The following is a 22824-nucleotide window of genomic DNA, read 5'->3' on the forward strand; positions in this document are numbered from 1 at the left end:
GTTCCTAGGAAAGTACAGTATATATTCCCATTTCAGTTTTCCATAATGAAAAACTTCTGTTGTTTATTAATTCACAATTGAAATTACATTGCATATCTACAGAGAGTTTGAGATAAACTGAACAAATTGTTTTCTCCGTGCTAGAAGTTGCATAAGATAATAAGGAATACAGATCAGTTTTCTAAAAGTAGAAATAATTGCTTTTAGAAGTGATTTGGCATTTCTCCTCCTCTTTGTGCTGAGTTAACCCACTGCAGATTTTGCTGACTCTTGGTAGATCCTCACTGGACTTCTTGGTAAGCATATGGTTGATCTCTTGATTCCCTTATGTACACTGCCAAATTGCAGTTTTCAGACTTTGCTCTTAACTCCTTATTTCCCCTATTCTCTTCTCTTGTTTCTCATAATATGAAAGATCATCAAGGTTAATGAAATGTCATTACTATTTAAATTTTTCTCTTAATTAACACTTTGTTCCATGTATTTTTCTGTCTCAAAAACAGCTTGTAATACTAAAGTCAGTGGCTGCTTTTACTTTCTCATTATTAAGGAAACAATTACTAATTATCAGATATGTGCAAAACATACTTTTGTTTCCATACCTACCCTTTTATTTCTCTCAGGTTGTTGAATGTATTAACTACTTCCTATTTTTCAAAGTAGTTCATCCTATGGTTTTCATTACTGAATTTTTTTAATTGTGCAAGTAATACACAAGCATGTTTTCCTTGTTAAAAAATAGAATGAAACATGTCTAAGATTAACATCCACGTGGAGCCACCCTCTCATCCCATTCTTATTTATTCCTACACTTCCCCAGAGGAACACTTTCATCATTTTGAAAGATATCCTTCAAAACTTTTTCATACTTTTTGTACAAACATAGGAAATGAAGTAAAACCCTAGCAATTTGAGTTGGGGTTGTATCTCAGTAGTAGAGCCCTTCCCTAGCATGCATGAGGCCCTCGGTTTATTTCTAGCACCAAAGAAAAGCAATATGTAGCAATTTGTAAGGGGGTGTGGGTATGTGTTTAATTAAAAGAGGGGTGAACCTTTCAAGCTGTTTTTAAAATTCATGTAGAATAGTGCCAAAAATAACCAATATACTTGAGCCCAAATGAGAAATATGGAAAAAACTGCTTTACCAAATATCAGGACTTAGTATAATGTTATTAGATTCATTATTGGTATAAGAATGAATACTTAGACAAATGGAACATAATATAAAGCCCAAAACACATATGTATATGGACACTTGCCATATTGCAGTTTATACTGTAGATTGGAAGAGATTCTTTTTAGTAAAAGATACTGGAACCATAGGCTGTCCACATTTTTTAATTAAAATTTACCTCCCTACCTTATGCAGTACACCCAAAATCAATTCCAGTTATATTAAAGCCCAAAATATGAAAAGAAAAACTATGAAATTTTTATAAATTATTTAGGACTAAACATTATTCTGGGTTGAAAAAGGATTCCTTTGAATTTAATTGAAGTAAAATTCACATAAGATAAAATTCACTGGTTATAAAATAATAGAACTTGGCCAGGGATTTAGCTCAGTGGTTTCGCCGCCTGCTCCGCAAGCGCAAGGACCCGCGTTCGATCCCTGGTACCAAAAAAAAAAAAAAGAACTCAGTGGCTTTTAGTACATTTTTACAATATTGTGCAACCATTTCTTTCATCTAATTCCAAAATATTATATCATACCACCAAAAAAAAAAAACTTTGGCCAGTAAGCAATCATTCTCTCTCTCTCTTCCCTATACCCCCAGCACCTGACAACTGTCAGTTGCCTTTCTGACTCCGCTGATTTGCCTCTTCTGGACATTTCATAAAAATGTAGTATATAATATATGGGTTCTTATGTATACCTTATTCCATTTAATAAGTTTTCAAGATTCACCTGTGCTTCAGCATATAGGAGTATTTCCTTTGTGTCTATACAGTATTCTGTTGTATAGATGTATCACATTTTGTTTATCCATTGATGGACATTTGGGTTGTTTCCACTTTTGGGTTATTAAAATAATGCTGCTTTGCTCATTCTTGTAACAGCTTTTGTTTGTATGCTTTTGATTCTCTTGTATACATACCTAAGGTATGTAACTATTGGTCATATGACTGTTCTATGCTTTGCTTTTTAAGGGTGCACTAAACTATTTTCCACTATTTTATATATGCTACAGCAATGTATGAAGCTTATTTTCCTCTACTTTCATCATTTGTTATTCTTTTAAAAATTTATTTTTTTCAGAGTGTGAAGTAGGATCATTGTGGTTTTGATTTGCATTTTCCTAATGACTAAGGGTATTGAACATATTTTCATGTGTTTGTTAGCCATTTGTATATCTTCTTTGGAGAAAGTCTATTCAAATCTTTTGCCCATTTTTAAGTGAGTTGTAAAATTTCTTTATTCTAGATACTATACCTTTATCAAAGATATGATTTGAAATATTCCTGTCATTCTATACTTTGTCTTCATTATCTTGAGGATGTCTTTTGATGTACAACAGTTTTTAATTTTGATAAAATCTAATCTATCTAATTTTCTGCTGTTGCTTATGTTTTTGATGTCCTATTTATGAATTCATTGCCAAAACCAAGGTCATGAAGATTTCCTTCTATATTCTTAGAATTCTATTGTTTTAGCTATTATATTTAAATATTTAATTTTTAAGTTAATTTTTGTATGTGATATGAGTTAAAGTTTAAACTTCATTGTTTTTTAAAGATATATCTGGTTTTATTTGCAGTCACTATAACTTCTTATTGAACAGATTTTCATGATTTATGTATACATTTACATTATTTAATAATCGTGATTTGGGAAAAAAACTTCAGAACTGACTTCTGGTAATATCCTAGCAATCTCAAGTATTGTTCTACGCATGAAAATTCTATACATGATCTTAGCCAAAAGGCTGAGAAGTTAGAGCATAAAAATTCCATAAACATGAAGAACTTCCTATTATATTCATCTTTTTTGATAAAAGGTTTGCAAATTAAAGTCTATAAATTCATGAGTTTGTGTTTTCTTAGAAGCATCAATTTCATTCTTTTGCATTTGAATATCTAATTGTTTTGCAAAATTTTTTGAGAAGGTAATTTTTTCTGGTTTTTTGGCACTTCTCTCAATTAAATTAGCTATAAGAGTAAGGTAATACTGCTATTTCTGGACTCTCAATTCTATTCCATTGACCTATGTCTGCTATTATGCTTGTATCACATTGCTTTGATTATATAGCTATGAAATCAATTTTCAAATCAGGAAATATGAGTCTTCCAATGTTATTTTTTTCAAGATTGTCTTAACTAATTGGAGTCCCTTGATTTTCTACATAAATTTTATTGTAAGGTTTTTTCTATTTTTTGCAAAGTGTCTTTGGAATTTGATAGGAATTGGACTGAATCTGTAGATATTTTTGAGTTGTGTTGCCATCTTAACAAAGCTTTCACAGATGACTTTTCAACTCATTCATGTTCCCTTTCTACAGTCTTTTATATTTTTGATGTATAAGTTTTGCATTTGCTTGGTGAAAGTTATTTTGAGTACTTTATTCTCTTTGATGCTATGATAAATAGAACTGTTTTTTAAATTTTCCAGCATTGTTATATATAGGTACGGCTCTAATTTGATTATTGGTTAATCTTGCGGAGTCTGTAGTATTTTACATGCCTATACTCATGTCACCTATGAATAGATATATTTTTACTTCTTCCTTTCTGATTTGAATGTTTTCTATTTCTTTTTCTGACCACATTTGGCATGTGTAGAACTTTTAGTACAATGTTGATTAAAATTAATGGAAGCAGACACCTTCTTCCTGATTTTATAGGAAAGTTTTGAATCTTTACTTCTTAAGTAAGATAATACCTGTGGGTTTTTCATAGTTACTTTATCAAATTGAAAAGTTGCCTTTTTCTACTATTCTACATGTTTTTATCATGAAAAGATGCTTTATTCATAAAGGCTTTCATTTAAGATTTTCCTTCTTTATTATTAATGTGATTTATTACATTGATTTATTTCCTTTTTAAAATGTTATTAGTATATATTTGAAGTACATGAAGTTTATATTCATCCTAGGGTGTAGGTGCATGTACATAACATAGCTTGATTCTTTTTTTAATCCCCTTCTTACCCAACTCCTTCCCTCCATCTAAAATCCCCTTTACCCTTTTTCATTTTTATTGTTACTATTTTAGTTCATGTTTACAACGTGTAATATTTACATTCATTGCGAATATTTGGTAGGTGTAAATAACACATCCTAAATCTTTTTATTTCCCCTTTCCCTCTCTGCTTCCTGCCACTCTCAGACTCCTGGACCCCTTCCCATTTGCAAAAGATGTATCTCCTTGTTTCTTTCTATGAGTCCTTTATTTTGTTCTTTACTTGCGCTTTGCCTTTTACAAATGAGAGAGATCATACTATATTTAAACTTGTGTGTCTGATTAATTTTAGTCAACATTATAGTTTTAAGGTACATTTTTTTACAAATTACTCAGGTTTATCCTTCCTTATGGCAGAATAGTACACCACTATATAAAAATATCACACTTAGGCTGGGAATTTAGCTCAGTGATTCCACCGCCTGCCCCATAAGTGCAAGGACCTGAGTTCAATCCCTGGTGCCAAAAACATAATAATAATAATAATACTTTATCCATTCATCTGTTGATGGACATATAGGCTGCTTCCAAGATTTAGCTACTATGAGTTGTGCTGCTAAAAGCATGGATATACATGAATTGTTGTAATATGATGTCTTTAGCTCTTTTGGGGAAGACCCCTAGAATGAGAATAGCTAGGTCAAATAGAATTTCTAATTTTACTACTTTAGGAAATCTCCATACTGATTTCCATAATAATTGTACTAGTTTACATTCCCACCAACAATGTAGGAGGGTTTCTTTTTTATCCTAGCCATGCCAGCATTTGTTATTCATTGATATCTTGATGATGGCCATTCTTTTTGGTATAAGATGAAATTGTAATTTGCATTTTTCCAATAACCAGAGATATTGCACTTTTTTCATAGGTTTGTTGGTCATTTGTACCTCTTCTGAGAAATGTCTATTCATTTGCCCATTTCTTTTTGGGGGGGGGGGGGTCTGATTTTTTTTTTTTTTTTACTTCTTTATATATTCTAGATATTCTCTCCTGACAAGAATTCTTGCTGTTCTGTAGGTTATCTCTTCACACTGATAGTTTCTTTTCCTATAAAGAAGTCTTTTAATACAATATAGTCCCATTTGTTGATTCATGCTGTTATTTCTCATGCAATTGGAATATTGTTCATAAAGTCCTTGTCTGTGCCTACAACTTAAAGAGTTTTTCCTAATTTATCTTCCAGTAGGATAAGTGTTTCTGTTTTAATATTTAGACCACTGATCCATTTTGATATCAGTTTGGTACAGGGTGAGAGATACTAGTGCAGCTTGAATTTTCTGCATATGAATAGCCAGTTTTCCCAGCACCATTTGTCAAAGAGGCTGTCTTTCCTCATATGTTTTTGGCCCCTTTCTTGAAGATCAAATAGCTGAATGTGTTTGGGGATGTTTCTGTATCCTCTGATCTGTTCCAGTAACCCACATGTCTGTTTTTATGCCAATACCATGATGTTTTTATCACTGTAGCTTTGTAATGTAACTTAAAGTCAGGTATTGTGATTATTCCTTTTTTCTTGTTGCTCAGGATTATTTTGCTCTTCAGGGATTCTTCTGATTCAGTATGAGTTTTAAGATTGTTTTCTTTAGTTTTATGAGGAATGCTGTTGGCATTTTGATTGGAATTGTGTTGAATCTGTATATTAGTTTGAGGAGTATGTCCGTTTTGACAATATTAATTCTGCCTATTTAAGAGCAGGGCACATCTCTCCATTTTCCAATATCTTCAGTCTCCTGTACCTTTTTCAGAGTATATGTCATTGTAGAGGTCTTTCACTTCCTTGCTTAGGTTAGTTCCTAGGCTTTCAATTTTTCTTGATGCTATTGCTAATGGTATTGTTTTACTAATTTCCTTCTCATTGAATTCATTATTGATATAGACAGTACTATTGATTTTTATGTGTTGAATTTTTTATCCTACTATATTGCTGAAATTGGTTATTCTAAGAGTTTTTGGAGGAATTCTTTAGGTCTTCTATGTAGGGAATTATGTCATCTGCAAATAATGATAATTTGACTTCTTCCTTTCCCATACATATCCCCTTTATTTCTTTCTCTTGCCTGTTTGCTCTGGCTAATGTTCCAAGTACTATGTTAAACAGAAGTGGTGATAGTGGCCATCCTTGTCTTGTTCCTCACTTTAGGAGGAAATCTTTCAGTTTTTCCCAATGTAACATGATATTGACCATTAGTTTATCATAAACAACTTTTATCTGATTCAGGTAATTTCCTTCTATACCTATGTTCTTCAGGATTTTTATCATGAATCAGTGTTGTATTTTGTCAAAAGCCTTTTCTGCATCTGTTGATAGGGATCATGTGGTTTTTATCCTGGCTTCTGCTTATGTGGTGTATTACATTTAATGATTTGTAAATGTTGAACCATCCTTGCAACTCCGGGATGAAACCCTCTTGATCATTATGTATGAACTTTTTGATGATGTATTGCATTCTGTTTGCCAATACCTTGTTAAAGATTTTTTCAACTGTGCTCATTATGGAGATTTGCCTCTAATTTTCTTTTTTAATTGAGTCTTTGTGTGGTTTTGGGATCAAAGTCACGATGGCTTCTAGAAATGAGTTTGGAAGCACTCTTTCCCTTTTAATTTCATTGAAGAGTTTGAGGAATATTGGTAATATAACATCCTTAAAGATTTTGTAGAATTTAGCAGTGAATCCACCAGGTCCTGAACCTTTTTTAGTTGGTAGGTTTTTTTATTACTGCCTCAATTTCATTGCTTGTTATTGGGTTGTTCAATATTTTTATATCTTCTTGTTTTAGTTTTGGTAATTCATATGACTCTAAAGATCTGTCCATTTCTTCAAGATTTTCCCATTTATTCGAACATAATTTTTCATAATTGTTACTATCTGAATTTCTATGATATATATTGTGATTTTGGCTTTTCATTGATAATTGTGTTGATATGAGTCTTTCTTTCCTTTGGTAAATTTGGCTAAAGGTTTACCTATTTCATTTATTCTGTCAAAGAACCAACTCTTTGATTTGTTGGTTCTCTATATTGGTTTTTTAGTTTCAAATTCATTAATTTCTGCTCTGATCTTTACAGTTGCCTTCCTTAATTTCAGTTTGGGCTTAAATTATTGTTTTTCGCGTATCTTGACGTTCCTCATTAGGTTATTTATTTGAGGTCACTCTTATTTTCCTAATGTGAGCACTGATTGCAGTGAACTTTCCTCTTAGGACTGCTTTCATTATGTCCTATATGTTCTGGTATGTCATACAGGCATTGTCATTTGCTTCCAGAGATTGTTTCATTTCTTACTTGATTTTTTTTCTGTTACTCATTGGGTGTTCAGGAGTGTGTTGTTAATGTTTTAAGTTCTTCTGATTTTCCTGTGGTTTCTTCTGTAGTTGATTTCTATTTTCATTCCACAGTGGTCTGAAACACAGGGTGATTTTGATTTTTTTACATTTGTGTAAACAGGCTTTGTGTACTAGTATGTGGTTTATTTTGGAGAAAGTTCCTTGTGCTGCTGAAAAGAATGTATATTCTGTTGTAATAGGGTAGAATACTATAGATATCTATTAAGTCCACTTTGTTCAAGCACATGGTTCAGCTCTCTGATGTTTATTTATTGATTTTTTTTCTCTGGTTGCTCTGTGTTATTGTGAAAATGGAGTGTTAAGGTCCACCACTATGATTATATTATGGTTTATTTGATCTTTTATGTTCAGCAGTATTTATTTTATGAAGATAGGTGCTCCAGTATTTGCATGTATATTTACAAATGTTATCCCTTTTTTTTTATTCATTAAGTTTATTGGTGCATTTTAGGTATACAATATGATGACATTCATTGTTGGGAATTTGTACCTTTACATGATATATCTTGATTCTCTTTTTTTCCCCCATTCCCCTGCCCTCCCTTCAACCCCTCCACCTCTCCTTATTTACAAAAACTTTGTTTCTGTTTTTTGCTTTTCTTGTATTTATTCCTTTCCCTTCTTTCCTTTCCCCTACCTCTCCTACCTCCCCTTACCCTTTGGATCTTTTCTTCCTATTTCACATTATCTGTTATGCCTTTTGATCTTTATTTACACTTTCAGTTTCTCACACCAGAGAAACTATTTGGTATTTACGCATGTGTGTCCTATTTATTTCACTTAAGAGTATGGCCTCAATGTCTATCCATTTAGCTATAAATGTCTCTAGTTTCTCATTCTTTATGGCTGAGTAGTACTCCATTTTATTAAAAAAAATCCACATCTTTATCCAGTCTCCAGTTGATGGGTAATTGGGCTATTTCTGAGTTTTAGTTGTTACAAACTGTGCCACTATAAACATGGGTCCACATATATCGCTGTGGTATTATTCCTTTAATTCTTTTGGGAAGATAACCAAAAGGGGAATAGCTGGGTCAAATGGGACCTCTAATGCCAGTTTTTGAGGTGTCTCCATACTGATTTCCACAGTGGTTGCACCAGTCTGCACTCCCACCAACAGTAGAGAAGGGTTCCTTTTTCCTCAAAACCCTGCCCACATTTGTTATTGGTTGATTTCTTGAGAGCAGCCATTCTTTCTGGAATGATGTGGAATCTCAGCATTGTTTTCATTTGCATCTCTCAAATGACCAGTGTTGTTTAACATTTTTTCATATGTTTATTTGCTATTTTTCTGCTATTTATAAGTGTTATCTCTTCTTCTTGGATTATTCCCTTAACACATTTATGATGGGGCTTTGTTTAGCTGCCAGACTACTCTGATTTGAATTCAATCATTCCTGTTTGCTTGAATCACTGGTGCTACATGCATGACTATACTATTGGGTGGCTTATATTACTTCTTAGGGGTTCTTTCCTTACAGTTATGCAAAGGCATTGATTTAGCAGACCAGATGTCATCATGTACAGTTCCTTAAGGAAAACATTAAAATGGTATAAAAAATTATAATATAATTAATTTGTGGTAGACCAGTTGTAAATACATATTGTATACACCTAAGTAACGGGTACTTGTAAGACTTTCATGTTAAAATTTAAAGAAAATAGTTATTGATAAGGTATTCATGAATATAAATAAATTTGTTTTCATTTAATGAAATAAATTTATTGGTTACTGTAATAATTTTTGTTGGCATGAATACTATTGATTCATATTTATATTTGGGTGGTAATTATTCAAATTCAAGCAACTAACTAGATTTGCTCCATCTGTAGGTTTTTTATTAATTTTATTAGTAAAGACACCAATAAAAGTTATATCTGTTTGTACCACCAGTAGTATGAGCTGCCCAGTGGGACCAGGACATGCACATACCACCTGAGGTTCAAGCTGGCAGGAACATATTAACTAATATGTAGTAAACTTCTTTTTCTCTTCTGACCATTTTTGGCTTGACATTTACCTTGTCTGAAACTAATATTCCTACCTCTGCTTGTTTTCTGCTTGATGAAATATTGTTTTCAATTCTTTTTTGTCTATGAATATCTTTTTGGTTTAAATGCATTTTTCCCCCCTCGAACTCAGGACCTTGTGCTTGTGAGGCAGGCACAGTGCCACTGAGCTAAATCCCCATCCCTAAATGAATTTCTTGAATGCAACAGACCATTGAATTCTGGTTTTTGATCCAATCTGCCAATCTGTGTCTTTTAATTCGAGAGTTGAAGCTATTACCAATAAGTTATTACTGAGAGGTGTTGATTAAATCCTTACTTTGGACTCTTTCTCTGTTACTTCTTTTTCTTTTCTTTTGTTGTTTGTTTGCTTACTTGCTTATCTGTTACCATTGCTCGATATATTTATTCAGTGTGGATTTTTGTTTTTGCTGATTTCATCATTCCTGTCTAGGATATTGATCAGTATATTCTTAAGTATTCTTAAGTATATTGGTTTGGTATTCGTATATCTCCTAAGTTGTTCTTTTTCATGAAATGTCTTTAATTCTCCATCTATCTGAAGGAATGTTTTGCTGAATGTGTTAATTCTGTTTGAAGTTTTTTTGCTTTTAGGGCTTGAAATACTTCACTGGGAGTTCCTCTGGCCACTAAAGTTTGTGTTGAAAAGCCTGCTGTAATTCTAATGGGTCTACCTTTGTGATTCATTGTTTTTCTTTGGCTGCTTTTAAAATTCTAGTTCTTTTAGACTTTTGGCATTTTTAATTATGATATGTCTTGGCAAGCTGTTTTTGCTCATCATAGTTGGTGTTCTGTAAGTCTTACTTGAATGTTGAACTCTTTTCTCGTATTTGAGAACTTTTCTATTATGATTTTTTGCTTTGTTTTGTTTTTGTTTTGTTTGTTTGTTTTTGAGATAGGGTCTTGCTTTGTAGTACAGGCTAGGCTTAAACTCACTATGTAGCTCAAGTTGGCCTCGAACCCAAGGTGATCCTCCTGCCCCAGCCTTCCAAGTACTGGGATTACAGGTGTGCACCACCATTCCTAGCTTCTCTTATGATTTCTGAAGGCAAATTAATTGTTTCATGTATGTTATCTTCTAGTTTCTCTCTAACTCCAATTAGTCTTAAGTTGGGCTTATGTCATCTAGTAGGTATTGGGTAACTTTTTATTGTTTTTGAGGCTCCTTTAAGGGCTTTGTCATAATTTATCATTTTGTCCTCAGTTTCAGAAACCTTGTCTTCACACTGATTGTTTCTGCAATTTGTGAATTCTATACATTATTTTTTACTTTTATTTTTAAATTTTGCATTAATATTTATGTTTGCTGTATATGATGATTACATTAATTGTGGGGAATTGGTACATGTACATAATACACCTCAGTTCTTCCCCCCTCCTTCCATTTCACCCCGCTTCCTTTTTTGTCAGTATCAGATTCATTTGTCTATACAGTTTTTATTTTAGTCTGGCATTTCTTTCTGATACCTTTTTTTGGATTCTATATCTTTGGTAAAGTCGTCATTTATGTTTTAAACCATTTTGGTCAACTCATCCATCTTTTTTTGTTTGCACCACATCCACATTGGTCATTTTGTATGACAATTCCATAAACTTGAGGTCATGTTCTCTGAACTCCAAATTTCTCTATCTCTTCTTTAAGCAGTTCATAGAGCTCTGCTAGCTGGTGCTTGCTTTCCTCTCCATTTGTGCCTCTCCCCCAAGATCTTCCATGGGAGAGTTGGGGGACGTTGGGAGTCTTTTGTTGCCTTGTGTATTCGTGGTTCTGTGTGTGTATATATCTGCTTTCTGTTGTTGTTTTTTTTTCCTCGTTTTTTGGTGCCGAGAGTTGAGATCTAGTAGGATGAGGAGAGCTTATAATTGATACAAAGATCTTTTCAGTAAGATACTGCCTTCCCATGATATGTTTTCAATCTTTATTTGTCCAGAGATTGTATTTACTCTTATAGCTATTTAATTTAAGTGATTTAGACTCTTTGTTTTCATGAAAAATTACTTCTTGTTATGAACAGCCTAATCAAATTTATTATCAGGGTAGTACAACCCCATTAAATGAGAAAGTATTTCTTCCTTATATTCTGTGGAAAAGTTCGTGAATAATTTATGTTAATTCTTTAAGCCTAGCATGAAATTCCTCAATTAAGCCATCTTATCCTGAGCTTTAACCTGTCATAATTTTTTTTTTATTTCTGGTTCAATCTCATTACTGATCGTACTTATATTCATATTTTCTATGGTTTCTTAAATCTGTTTTCGTAGTTTTTGTGTTTCTAAAATTTTAGCCATTTCATCAAGGTTACCCAGTTTGTTGACAAACTTGATCATATTATCATCTTCTAAACACTTATTTTTGTAAGATCAATAGTAACCTTAATCCTCACTTTCATTTCTTAATTTACTAATTTTAGTCTTCTCTTTTTTCCTTGTTCATTCTACTTAAAGATTTGTCAATTTTGTTATCTTTTTAAATCACCAACTTTGATTTTGTTGGGGCTTTTAATGTCTTTCTGTTCTCTATTTCATTTATCTCCACTCTAATTTTTATCTTTCAAAAATATGTTTTGTGCTTTTTTCTAGTTTTTTAAAAGTAGATACTTTTTAAAGTAAATATTTTTGAAGTAAATATTTATGGTCATTAATTTCTCTAAAGCCTTGTTTTTGTTGCATCCATGAGTTTTGTATGTTTTATTTTCATTCATTACAATTTTTTTCCAATTTACCTTGCCTTTTTCTTTGTCTCATAGGTTGTTTAATAATATGTTTACCCAAGCATGGTGGTACATGCCTATACTGTCCGAAATCATGAGGCTGAGTGAGAAGATCCCTTGAATCTAGGCATTTGAAGCTAGCTAGGACAACATAGCAAGATTCCATCTCAACAGTAAAGTTTAAATAAATAAATAAATAAATAAATAAATAAATAAAACAAGCCCTGGGTTTGATATCCAGCACCACCAAAAAAAATGTGTTTTGTCTTGACATGGTTGTAAATTTCTCAAATTTCTTTTTGATTTTTAATTTTCTGAAACTTATTTTGTGATAACCTAAACCATCCCTGTAGAATAGTCTGTGTTCACTTAAGGAAAAATGTATATTTTTTCTGTTATTGGGAGGAGTATTTCTGTGTGGTTCTTAGGTCTAATTGATTTATCCTTTTGGTTAAGTCTTCTTTTACTGGGTCTTCTGACCAGTTATCCTAACAATTATTGAATGTAGGACATTTAAGTTTCCCAATCTTATTGTTGAATTTTTTCCCTTTTTAACACTATTTTTACTTCATTTATTGGCTTACAATTGTCGTATCTGCTTGATTAACTGATTTTTTTTATCATTATGCAATGTCCTTTTTCTTTGTAACAATTTTGATCTTAGAGTATATTTTCTCGAATATTCCTATAGCCTCTGCAGATTTCTTTTGGTTATGGTTTTGCAAGGAATATAGTACCAATAAATGTTTTTACCTTCAACCTAAGTGTGTTTGGGAGTCTAATGTGAATCGCTTATAAATACCATATAGTTAAATCATGTTTTTTTAACCCATTTTGCCAATTTCTCTCTTTAATTGGATGGTTTAATATATTTATATTTAATGTAATTCATGATCAGAAAGGATTTTTTCTATTTTTATATGTTTTCTTTTTGTCATATCTTTGTCTCTCATTTTCCCCACTACTTTTTTCATAGATATTTTTTAGTGTACTATTTTCGTTCCTCTCATGTCTTTTACCAAATAGTTTATTTTGTTAGTGATTGTCCCAGGGATTACAAGTTACATCTTAGCTAACAATCTAATTTGAATTAATACCAGAATTAGTTTCAATATTATGCAAAAACTTGACTCTATGGCCCTTCCTTATATTACTCTTACAAGTTACATATTTATACATTGCATCCCCATCAATATAGATATATAATTATCATATCATGTAGTATTATTTTAAATTATACATAGGAAAAATGGATTTACAAACCAAAATACACATTTATACTGACCTCTGTTTAAGTGTTAGTTTGTTGTAAAGTCATTTTTTATGAGTAGTACAAACATGTTTGCAGTAAATAATGAATACATTTATCTTAGGAAGGTGGCACATGTACACAAGACATCTAATTATTTTTACCTTTCCTTTTCTCTCTTCCCCTTCCCTCCTCCTCTTGGTCCCTTTCCCACTTGCAAAGAGACCCATTCTGTTCCCCATTATCTATCTTGTTTTTTGATCTGTAAGGTACTCATACTTAGGTTTCTCACATAGGAGAAACCATGTGATATTTAAGCTTGTGTGTCCGATTTATTTCACTTAACACTATTGTCTCAAGGTGCATCTCTTTTCCTACAAATGACTCAAATTTATTCTTTATGGCAGAATAGTACTCCATTGTGTATAATTATCACATTTTCTTTATCCATTTATCTGTTGTTGGTCATATAGGCTGCTTCCATGATTAAGTTAGTGTTGGTTGTACTGCTATAAACATGGGTATGCATGTGTCACTGTATACAAAGTCTTTGATTCTTTCAAGATAATACCTAGTAAGGGAAAAGCTGATTTAAATAGAGTTTCTGTTTTTAGTTTTTAGAGGATCTCCATACTGATTTCCAAAGTAGTTACACTAGTTTTTATTTCCACCAACAATGAAGAAGGTCATTTTTCCCTGCAGCCTCAGCAGCATTTGTTATTATTTGATTTCTTTATGATAGCCATTCTTTCTGGAGTAAGATATAATCCCAGTATTGTTTTAATTTGCATTTCTCTAAGAACCAGAGATGGTGACCACTTTTTCAAGTGTTCATTGACCATTTGTACTTTTTCTAAGAAGTATCTGTTGATTTCAGTTGTCTATTTTTTTATTCAGGTCTTTTTCTTGGGGGAGTCTACTTTTTTTAAGGTCTTCATATATACTAGATAATAGTCTTCTGTCTGAAAAGTAACTAGCAAAAATAATTTCCCTATTCTATAACTTGTCTCTTTGTTCTATTGGTTGTTTCTTTTGCTGTGCAGAAGCTTTTTAATTTGATATAATCCCATTTGTTGGCTCCGGATGTTATTTGTTATGCAGTTGGAGTTCTGTTCAGAAAATCCTTGCCAGTGCCTATATCTTCAAGAGTTTTACCTGTTTTATCGTCTAGCAGATTGTTTCTGTTTTAATATCTGGGTCTTTGATCAATTTTGATTTTATTTTAGTGCATGGTGAGTGATAGATTCAATTTTCTGCATGTATGTAGCCAGTTTTCCCAGCACAATTTGTTATAGTCTCTTTCCTCCAGCATGTGTTTTTGGCTCCTTTGTCAAAACCCAGATGGCTAAATGTGTCTGAGGTTGTTTCTATATCCTCTTTTCTGTTCCATTGATCCACATGTCAGTTTTGTTTTTATTTTTGTTTTTTGTTGTTTTATTCTGGTTTGATTTGGTTTTCTTTACCAGTACCATGCAGTTTTTATATCACTGTAAATTTGTAGTATAACTTGAAGTCTGGGATTGCGATACTTTCCACTTTGCTCTGCTTGCCCAGGATTGCTTTTGCTATTCTGAGTGTCTTCTTCTTCCATATAAATTTTAGAAATGTTTTTTTCTAGTTTTGTAAGGTCTTTACTCCACCATTTTTACTCTTCCCTGAAGTCTTTTAAATGATTAGTTTATAACTGTAAGTCATGATCCCAATGACTCTTTTACCTCCTGCTGCTGGCTCACCAAGAGAAAGTGTCACTGGACATAATTATATTCACCTATATAGAATACTTTACCTATGCAGAATTTTTTATTTCCTCATCTGAATTCCAATTACTGCCTAATATCCTCTCATTTTGGCCTAAAGGACTTGCATTTTGGTTTTTTGTTAGACAGGTCCATGAGCAGTAGCTCTCTCTTTTTTTATTTATCTTGGAATCTTAATTTTTTTCCTTTAGTTTTATAAGCATATTTTGACCAGTTAGAGAATTCTTGGTTGACACATTTTCACTTTCAGAATTTTGAATAGCCTTCTGAGTCTAATGGTTTCAGTGAACGTGACTGGGAAATCAGCAGTTAAATGTTTGGTGACCAGACATTTAACTTGGTTAGTTTTGACAGTTTGATCATAATATGCCAATCATTTTTAGTTACTCTTCTTGAAGTTATTGAGTGTTTGTGTTCAATAATGTCTTTCATTAAATTTGGGAAATTTTTAGACATTATTTCTTCAGACAATCTCTTTGCCTCTTTCCTTTTCTTCTGGGACCACCATCTTTGTAGACTGAATTTTGTCCCACAGTGTTTTTTTATGTCCTGAGTTGTTATTTTTGTTTTTTGCTTTTTTTTCCTTTTGGCATTTGTTTTTTTCTGCTCCTTAGACTAGATAATCTCCATTGACTTGTTTTCAATTTCAGTAATTCTTCTGCTGGCTCAGTTCTACTGCTGAACCCCACTAGTAGATTTTTTTCAATTCATTCGTAATTTTCAACTTCAGAATGTCTATTTGGATCATTCAACAATAAAAAGAATGAAATCTTATCATTTACAGAAAAATTGATGCAACTGGAAATCATTATGGTAAATGAAATAAGATAGGCACCAAAAGACAAATATCACATGATCTCACTTATATGTATTATCTAAAAAAGTTGAACTCATAGAAGTTGAGAGTAGAATGTTGGTTACCAAAGGCTAAGGAAAGGAACTAGGAAAATGTTAATCATTGAGTAATAAATTACTATTAGGAGCAAGAAGCTGTGGTGTGTTATTACACAATAAGGTGACTATAGACACCAACAATGTAAAACAAAAAAGATGGAAGGATTTTGAAAGTTTTCATCATAAAGAAATGATACATATTTGAGATAGATATGTTTAACCTCATTTAAATATTCTGTAAGATAAACAGATGTCAAAACAACACATGGTACCCTATATAAATACATGATTTTTATGTTTTTATATATGAGTTTAAATTTTTTTGTGTTTATTTATTAATTTTTATTAGTTCATGTTACTTATATGGAATAATGGCTTTCATTTTGGAATATTTGTACATACATATAACACCCTTTAATCATTTCTACCCAGACTTACCTTCTCACTCTTTTCCTCCTCCCTGATTTCCTTCCCATTCTCTAATAGTCTCCCTTTTACTTTCTTGTTATCTCTTTTTTCTATAGATTCCGCATATAGGAGAAAACATATGATATTTATCTGAGTTCAGCTTATTTCACATAACACAATGGTCTCCAGTTCCAACACCATTATCCTTCAAATGACATTTGTTCTTTATAGCTTATTAATACTCCATTGTGTATATATGCCTTTGAGAGCACCTACACTCTTTCCATTGTTTAGCTTTTGTGCATTGTGCATCATTACACATTAGTGTGCAGGTGTCTCTATTGTATACTTTAATTTGGGGAGTATATACTGAGGAATGGTATAGTAGGATCTTATGGTAGCTCTGTTTTAGTTTTTTTGAGGGACCTACAAACTGATTTCCATACTTGCCATTCTAATTTACATTCCCACCAGTAGTGTAAGTGTTCCTTTTTCCTCACATCCTCATTAGCATTTTTTTGTATTCTTGAGGATACTCATTCTGACAGATGAATTGGAATCTCAATGTAGGTTTGTTTGTTTATTTGTTTTTTGTTTTTGTACCAGGGATTGAACTCAGGACCTTGCAAGGCAGGTGTGGTGCCGCTGAGCTAAATCCCCAGCCCTCAGTGTAGTTTTGATTTGCATTTTCCTGATCATTATTTTTCATTGGTCACTTGTACTTCTTTTAAGAAGTGTGTGATCAGTTCATTTTCACATTTATTAATTGGGTTACTTCGTTTTTTGATATTGAGTTTTTTGAGTTCTTCATATATTCTGGCTATTAATCCTCTTTCAGAAGAATAGCTGAAAAAGATTTCCTCCCATTCCATAGGCTGTCTCGTTGCTCTGTTAATCATTTTCTTCACTCTATAGAAGCCTTTTAATTTGCTGCAATCCTATTTCTCAATTCTTGCTATTATTTCCTATATTATTGGAGTCCTATTCAGGAAGTCATTGCCTCTTCCTATGTCTTAAAGTGTTTCCCCTGTGTTTTCTTCTAGCAGTTTCAGTTGTAGGTCTTATACTTAAGTTTTTGATACATTTTGAATTGATTTTTTACATGGTAAAAGATAGGGATCTAGTTTCAGTCTTCTGTGTATAAATACCTAGTTTTTCCAGCACCACTTGTTAAAGAGGATTTTTCTCCAGTGTATGTTTTTGGTACTGTTGTCAGGAATCAGATGGCTGTAGCTACATAGATTTGTTTCTGTGTTCTATTCTACTTCATTGGTCTGTGTATCTGTCGTTATGCTAGTACCTAGGTATTTCTTGGGTATTTTATAAAAGCTATTGTGAATGGAATTGTTTTCCTGATTTGTTTCTCAGTGGTTTCATTATTGGTGTATAGAAAATCTATAGTTTTTTTATATGATTTTGAATCCTGACACTTCTTGGTCTTCTTCGAAAAGATCATATCCTCTGAAAACAGATAATCTGACTGCCTCATTCTTATTTATATTCCATGTATCTCTTTCCACTCCCTAATTTCTCTAGCTAAAGTTTCAAATACTGTGACAAACTAGAGTGGTAAGAGTAGACATCCTTGCTTCATTTCTTATTTTAGAAGAATGCTTTCAATTTTTCTGAATTCAGTGTTATGTTGGCTGTGTTTTCATCATATATAGCTGTGATTATATTGAGGTAAGTTTTTTTTATAGTACCTAGTTTCATCACAGCTAACATGAAGAGATTTTAAATTTGGTGAAGGCTTTTTCTGCATCTGTGAGATCATTTGATCATATGATTTGTGTCCTTGATTCTATTTATGTAGTTCATTGCATTTCTTGATTGGCATATGTTGAACCATTATTACATTGCTGGAGTGAAACCAACTCAAAATGGTGTGTGATCTTTTTTTTAATGTGTTATTAAATTCTGTTTTCAAGAATTTTGGCATCTAAGTTCATCATGGATATCACTCTATAGTTTTCTTCTTTTGTTGATTCTTTATCCATTTTTGGTACCGGGATAACAATGGCTTTATGGAATATTTGAATGTGTTCTTTCTCTTTCTATATCATGGAATAGTTTGAGAAGCATTGATATTCTTTAAAGTTCTAGTAAAATTCAGCAGTGAATCTGTCTGGTTCTAGCCATCTCTTTTATTACTGCTTCAGTCTCATTACTTGTTACTGATCTGTTTAGGTTTTTATATCCCCATGGTTCAATTTTATTAAGTCATATGTGTCTAGAGATTTATCCTTTTCTTCTAGATCTTCTAATTTATTGCAATATATTTCATAATAATCCTATGAATTTCAGTATTAACTTTTATTAATACTCCCTTTCTTGTCTCTGCTTTTGTCTCTTTCTTTTGCTTAGCTCAGCTAAGGTTTTTTTGTTTTTTGTTTTTGTTTTTTTGGTACCGGGGATCGAACTCGGGACCTTGCCCTTGCAAGGCATTGGCAGAACCACTGAGTTAAATCCCCAGCCCTAGTTTAGCTAAGGTTTTATCAATCTTGTTTATTTTTTCAGAGACCCATGATCCTTTGTGTCTTTCTTTTAGTCTCTGTTTCATTAATTTCAGCTCTAATTTTTATTATTTTTCCCCTTATTAGTTTTATATTTTGTTTTCTATTGTGTCTATAAGACCTTAAAAATGCATCATTAGATTAGTTTCACCTCTGATTTCTTCAGCAAATCACTGATCATTCAAAGTGCATTGTTCCATCTTCATGTGTTTGTGTAGTTCCTAAAGTATCTCTTGATAGTTATATCCAGTTTTATCTAATGTTATGCATGGATTTGTTTCAGGGTTTTTTGTTATAAGTGGCTTTATGGCCTAAAGTACGATCCATTTTGAAGAAAGTTCCCTGATCTGCTGTAAAGACTGTATTCTGTTGTTGTTGGATGGAATACTCTAATTCTGCTGTTGCTTTGTTGATTTTGTCTGGATGATCTATTTGTGAAGGTTGGGTATTGAAGTTACCCTTTATGATTGTATTGGGGCTTACCTGTTCCATTAAGTTAAGCATTGTTTGTGTAATGAAATTGAGTGTGCCACCATGTGTAAAACTGGGTGTATATATATTTATGATTGTTATTTCTTTTTGGTGGACTGTTGCCTTTACTAGTAATATCCTACTTTGTTTCTTCTGACTAATTTTGGCTTGAAGTCTGCTCTGTCAGATGCTGAGTGTAGCTACTTCTGCTTGCTTTCAAATTTGATTTGCATGGAATATTGTTTTCCATCCTTTTACTTCCAATCTGTATATATCTTTGTCAGTGAGGTGTGTTTCCTGCAAGCGGCAATGTATTGGGTATTATTTTTTAATACAATCTGCTAGTCTGGGTCTTTTAATTGGAGAATTAAGACCATTTATATTCATGGTTATTAGTATACATACTGATTGCTATCATTTTGTTATTTTTCTAGTGTTTGATTCTTTCACAATAATCATTTGCTTGTCTACTGTTCTTCAGTATGTACTGTTTCTTTACATATCTTTCCCAGTGCAACCTCTGTGACTATAAATTCTGTTAATTTCTCTTTATCTTGGAAAGTCTTAATTTCTCCTTTGATTCTGAAGGATGGCTTCATTTTATATAATAATCTAAGTTGGCAGTTATTTTCTTTCAGGGCTTGACATATAATATTCCATGCCCTCCTGGCCTTTAGAGTTTCTGCTGAGAAATCTGCTGTTATTTGATGGGTTTGCCTTTATAAGTGACTTGGCATTTCTCTCATACAGACTTAAATTATATTTCTTTTTTCTGCACTTTTGACATATAGACATTACCTTTTGCAGTGTACTTCATTATAACTATTCTGGGTTTGAAATAGTAGCAAAAACACAGTTTCATCATGGCAGTGCATTCTAGCATAAGAAATAGTCATTGATCAGCTATCACACTTGTAAATGTTGTAGAAATGTGGCCATTGCTATAAATGAGAGGGACTCAACGTCATGTGTGCTATAAAAGGGGAATTTAACCTTTCTAATACATGACCTGTTTTAGTAAACAAAGTGGCAAGAAATAGCTCCTGTAAAGAGCACCATCTTTATTTCTTGAAACTATCACAATCCATTGTTCAAATGTACTGCCAAATGCAGAAATTTTTTTTCAAAATGTCCATTATTTGTCATCCTACTTATCTATTCCATTTATAAGTCTCATAAAATATCAAACACCGAAATGGTGGCAATATTATGAGTATTTAGGATGTTAGTGTAAAAACTAAGTAAAAGAATCTTCTTTGAAAATAGTGTTATATACTTTATGAGAAGGAAATTGATGCAAAATATCAGGAGTACTTTTCTAGTCACCAAATCTGCCTATTTCTTCCTTCTTTACTTGTACTAACTGATATTTGTTAATAGTTTGTTCCTTTGTGATTTGAGTTTCAAGTCTTGTGCACAGAGCTGCAGAAGTAGCTCAGTGATTGACCACTTGCCTGAATGCATGAGGCCCTACATTTGATCTACAGCACCACGTAAAAAGTTTTATACACAAAACTTGAAAGTGATTAAGTTTCCATTCTTAGAATAATAGACCTGTGCCTATTAGTGCTAGCTCAAAATGTGAAATAAATTATACATAGCCTAAAATAATAAATTTTGTAATAACATAAATATTAATATTTAAAATATTCTACATTATTGTCCTAATATTTGTCTACTGTTAAAATGGTGATACTCAATTATGTCAGACTTTACAATATTGATAAGTGTAATATAATAGCCATCATTAAATATTTACTATTTCAAAATACTAAATAATTGATGTACATTATTTACTTAAGCTTCACAGTAAGTATCATGGTTATTTTTCTCATTGCTGAAACACAATACCTGACACCCACAAGTTGAAGAAAGGTTTATTTTGGGTCACAGTTTGTAGAAGTTTCAGTCCATAATTGGCTGGCTCCAAGGCCAGGGTGGCGTTGCAGAGGGGCATCACAGAGGAGAAACAGTTCATGGCATGGCAGACTGAACGCAGCAAGCAGTAGCAGCCTGCCTTCTTTCTGTACCTTTATATTCTGTCCAGGCTACAACTATATTGATTGGTGCCATCTACACCCAGGGTGGGAGTTCCATTATTCACACCCTTAATCTTAGTATCACACCCTTAATCCACATCCACACACCCCAAATCTAGCCACCTCCAAAAATCCTCACCTATGACCACCTGAGGCTTTGGAGAGACATCTAGATTCAAGCCATAGCAGTAAACCAATGAGGCAAATATCATCCTCATTTTTCACATAAAAGAGATGGAAATTAAAATGATATATTCATCACAGTCTTAGCAAAAGTGAGATATCACATTTAATGAATAATTTAAAAGACTTTATAATGGCTTATCATGTTTCCAAAGGTCTGGGTTGAATTTTGGGGAAACAGCAAAGTATCATGGACTACCAAGGAATTAGTAACAGTGAACTATTAATGTTCCTAGCCCTAATGTGGCAAAGGAAATCAAGATAATTCCAGGGAATCTATTAAAATCTATAAAGAGAACTGGTATAAATAAGGTGCTGTAATCTTGAGTTGAGAGACATAGCTAACCTATGTTGACCTCGTAGAGAGGGAACCAAACAAAAAAATTGCGGATCTTATTCTCTTCTCACCCTCAATCTTCTGCCATTGCCACCCACTGACTAAACCCAAGAAATACAAAATTGCTTGTTGATGCTGTCTATACAGGTCAATTAGAAGCAGAGAGGGTGAAGAATGTTGGAAAATGAATCTGAAAAGAAAGTGGAAAATATCTAGGAATTAAATATCTTGCTCAAGATTTCAAATTATTAAATAACAGAGCCAGTTTATAAATGATACACTTTACTGCTAACGACATTGCTGTACTACTTCTCATATAATGTTTTCTGACATATTTTAAATTTGAAATTATCCTGTTGCAAATTTGGGGATATGTTTATACCTAACAGTAATTGATATCCACTACATGAGAGTGAACAGCAAAGAATGCCAAAAACTAAAAGTAGATGTGGGTATTGATTTTATATATTGTTGATACTTTCAGAACTACATTGAACTGTAGTTGTTCCCCTTGTTCAGATTCCAGACTCCATCATTTCTCGTGGTGTTCAGGTGCTCCCACGAGACACAGCCTCACTCAGCACTACTCCTTCAGAATCGCCTCGTGCTCAAGCTACATCTCGCCTTTCTACAGCTTCCTGCCCAACACCAAAAGTAAGTATAGTTCTTTGATACCTTATACCTGCTGTACTATAAAACCTGAGAAAAC

General features: G+C 32.7%; 1 protein-coding gene across 34 annotated transcripts in view; it reads left to right on the forward strand.

Annotated features, from left to right (window-relative positions):
• Gphn (gephyrin) overlaps positions 1 to 22824 on the forward strand; it is a 589435-nt gene that overhangs the window by 317373 nt on the left and 249238 nt on the right. For all 34 annotated transcript variants that reach the window (XM_087195039.1, XM_087195042.1, XM_021247567.2 and 31 more), the window contains one exon: positions 22635 to 22769. In XM_087195039.1, the coding sequence (XP_087051165.1) occupies positions 22635 to 22769 (135 nt within the window). The remainder of the gene's footprint in view (positions 1 to 22634; positions 22770 to 22824) is intronic.

The sequence above is a fragment of the Heterocephalus glaber genome, unplaced genomic scaffold, assembly GCF_053883595.1.
Source record: "Heterocephalus glaber isolate CG9 unplaced genomic scaffold, H.glaber_assembly_v1.0 deba00001608, whole genome shotgun sequence".
NCBI classification, from domain to species: domain Eukaryota; kingdom Metazoa; phylum Chordata; class Mammalia; order Rodentia; family Bathyergidae; genus Heterocephalus; species Heterocephalus glaber.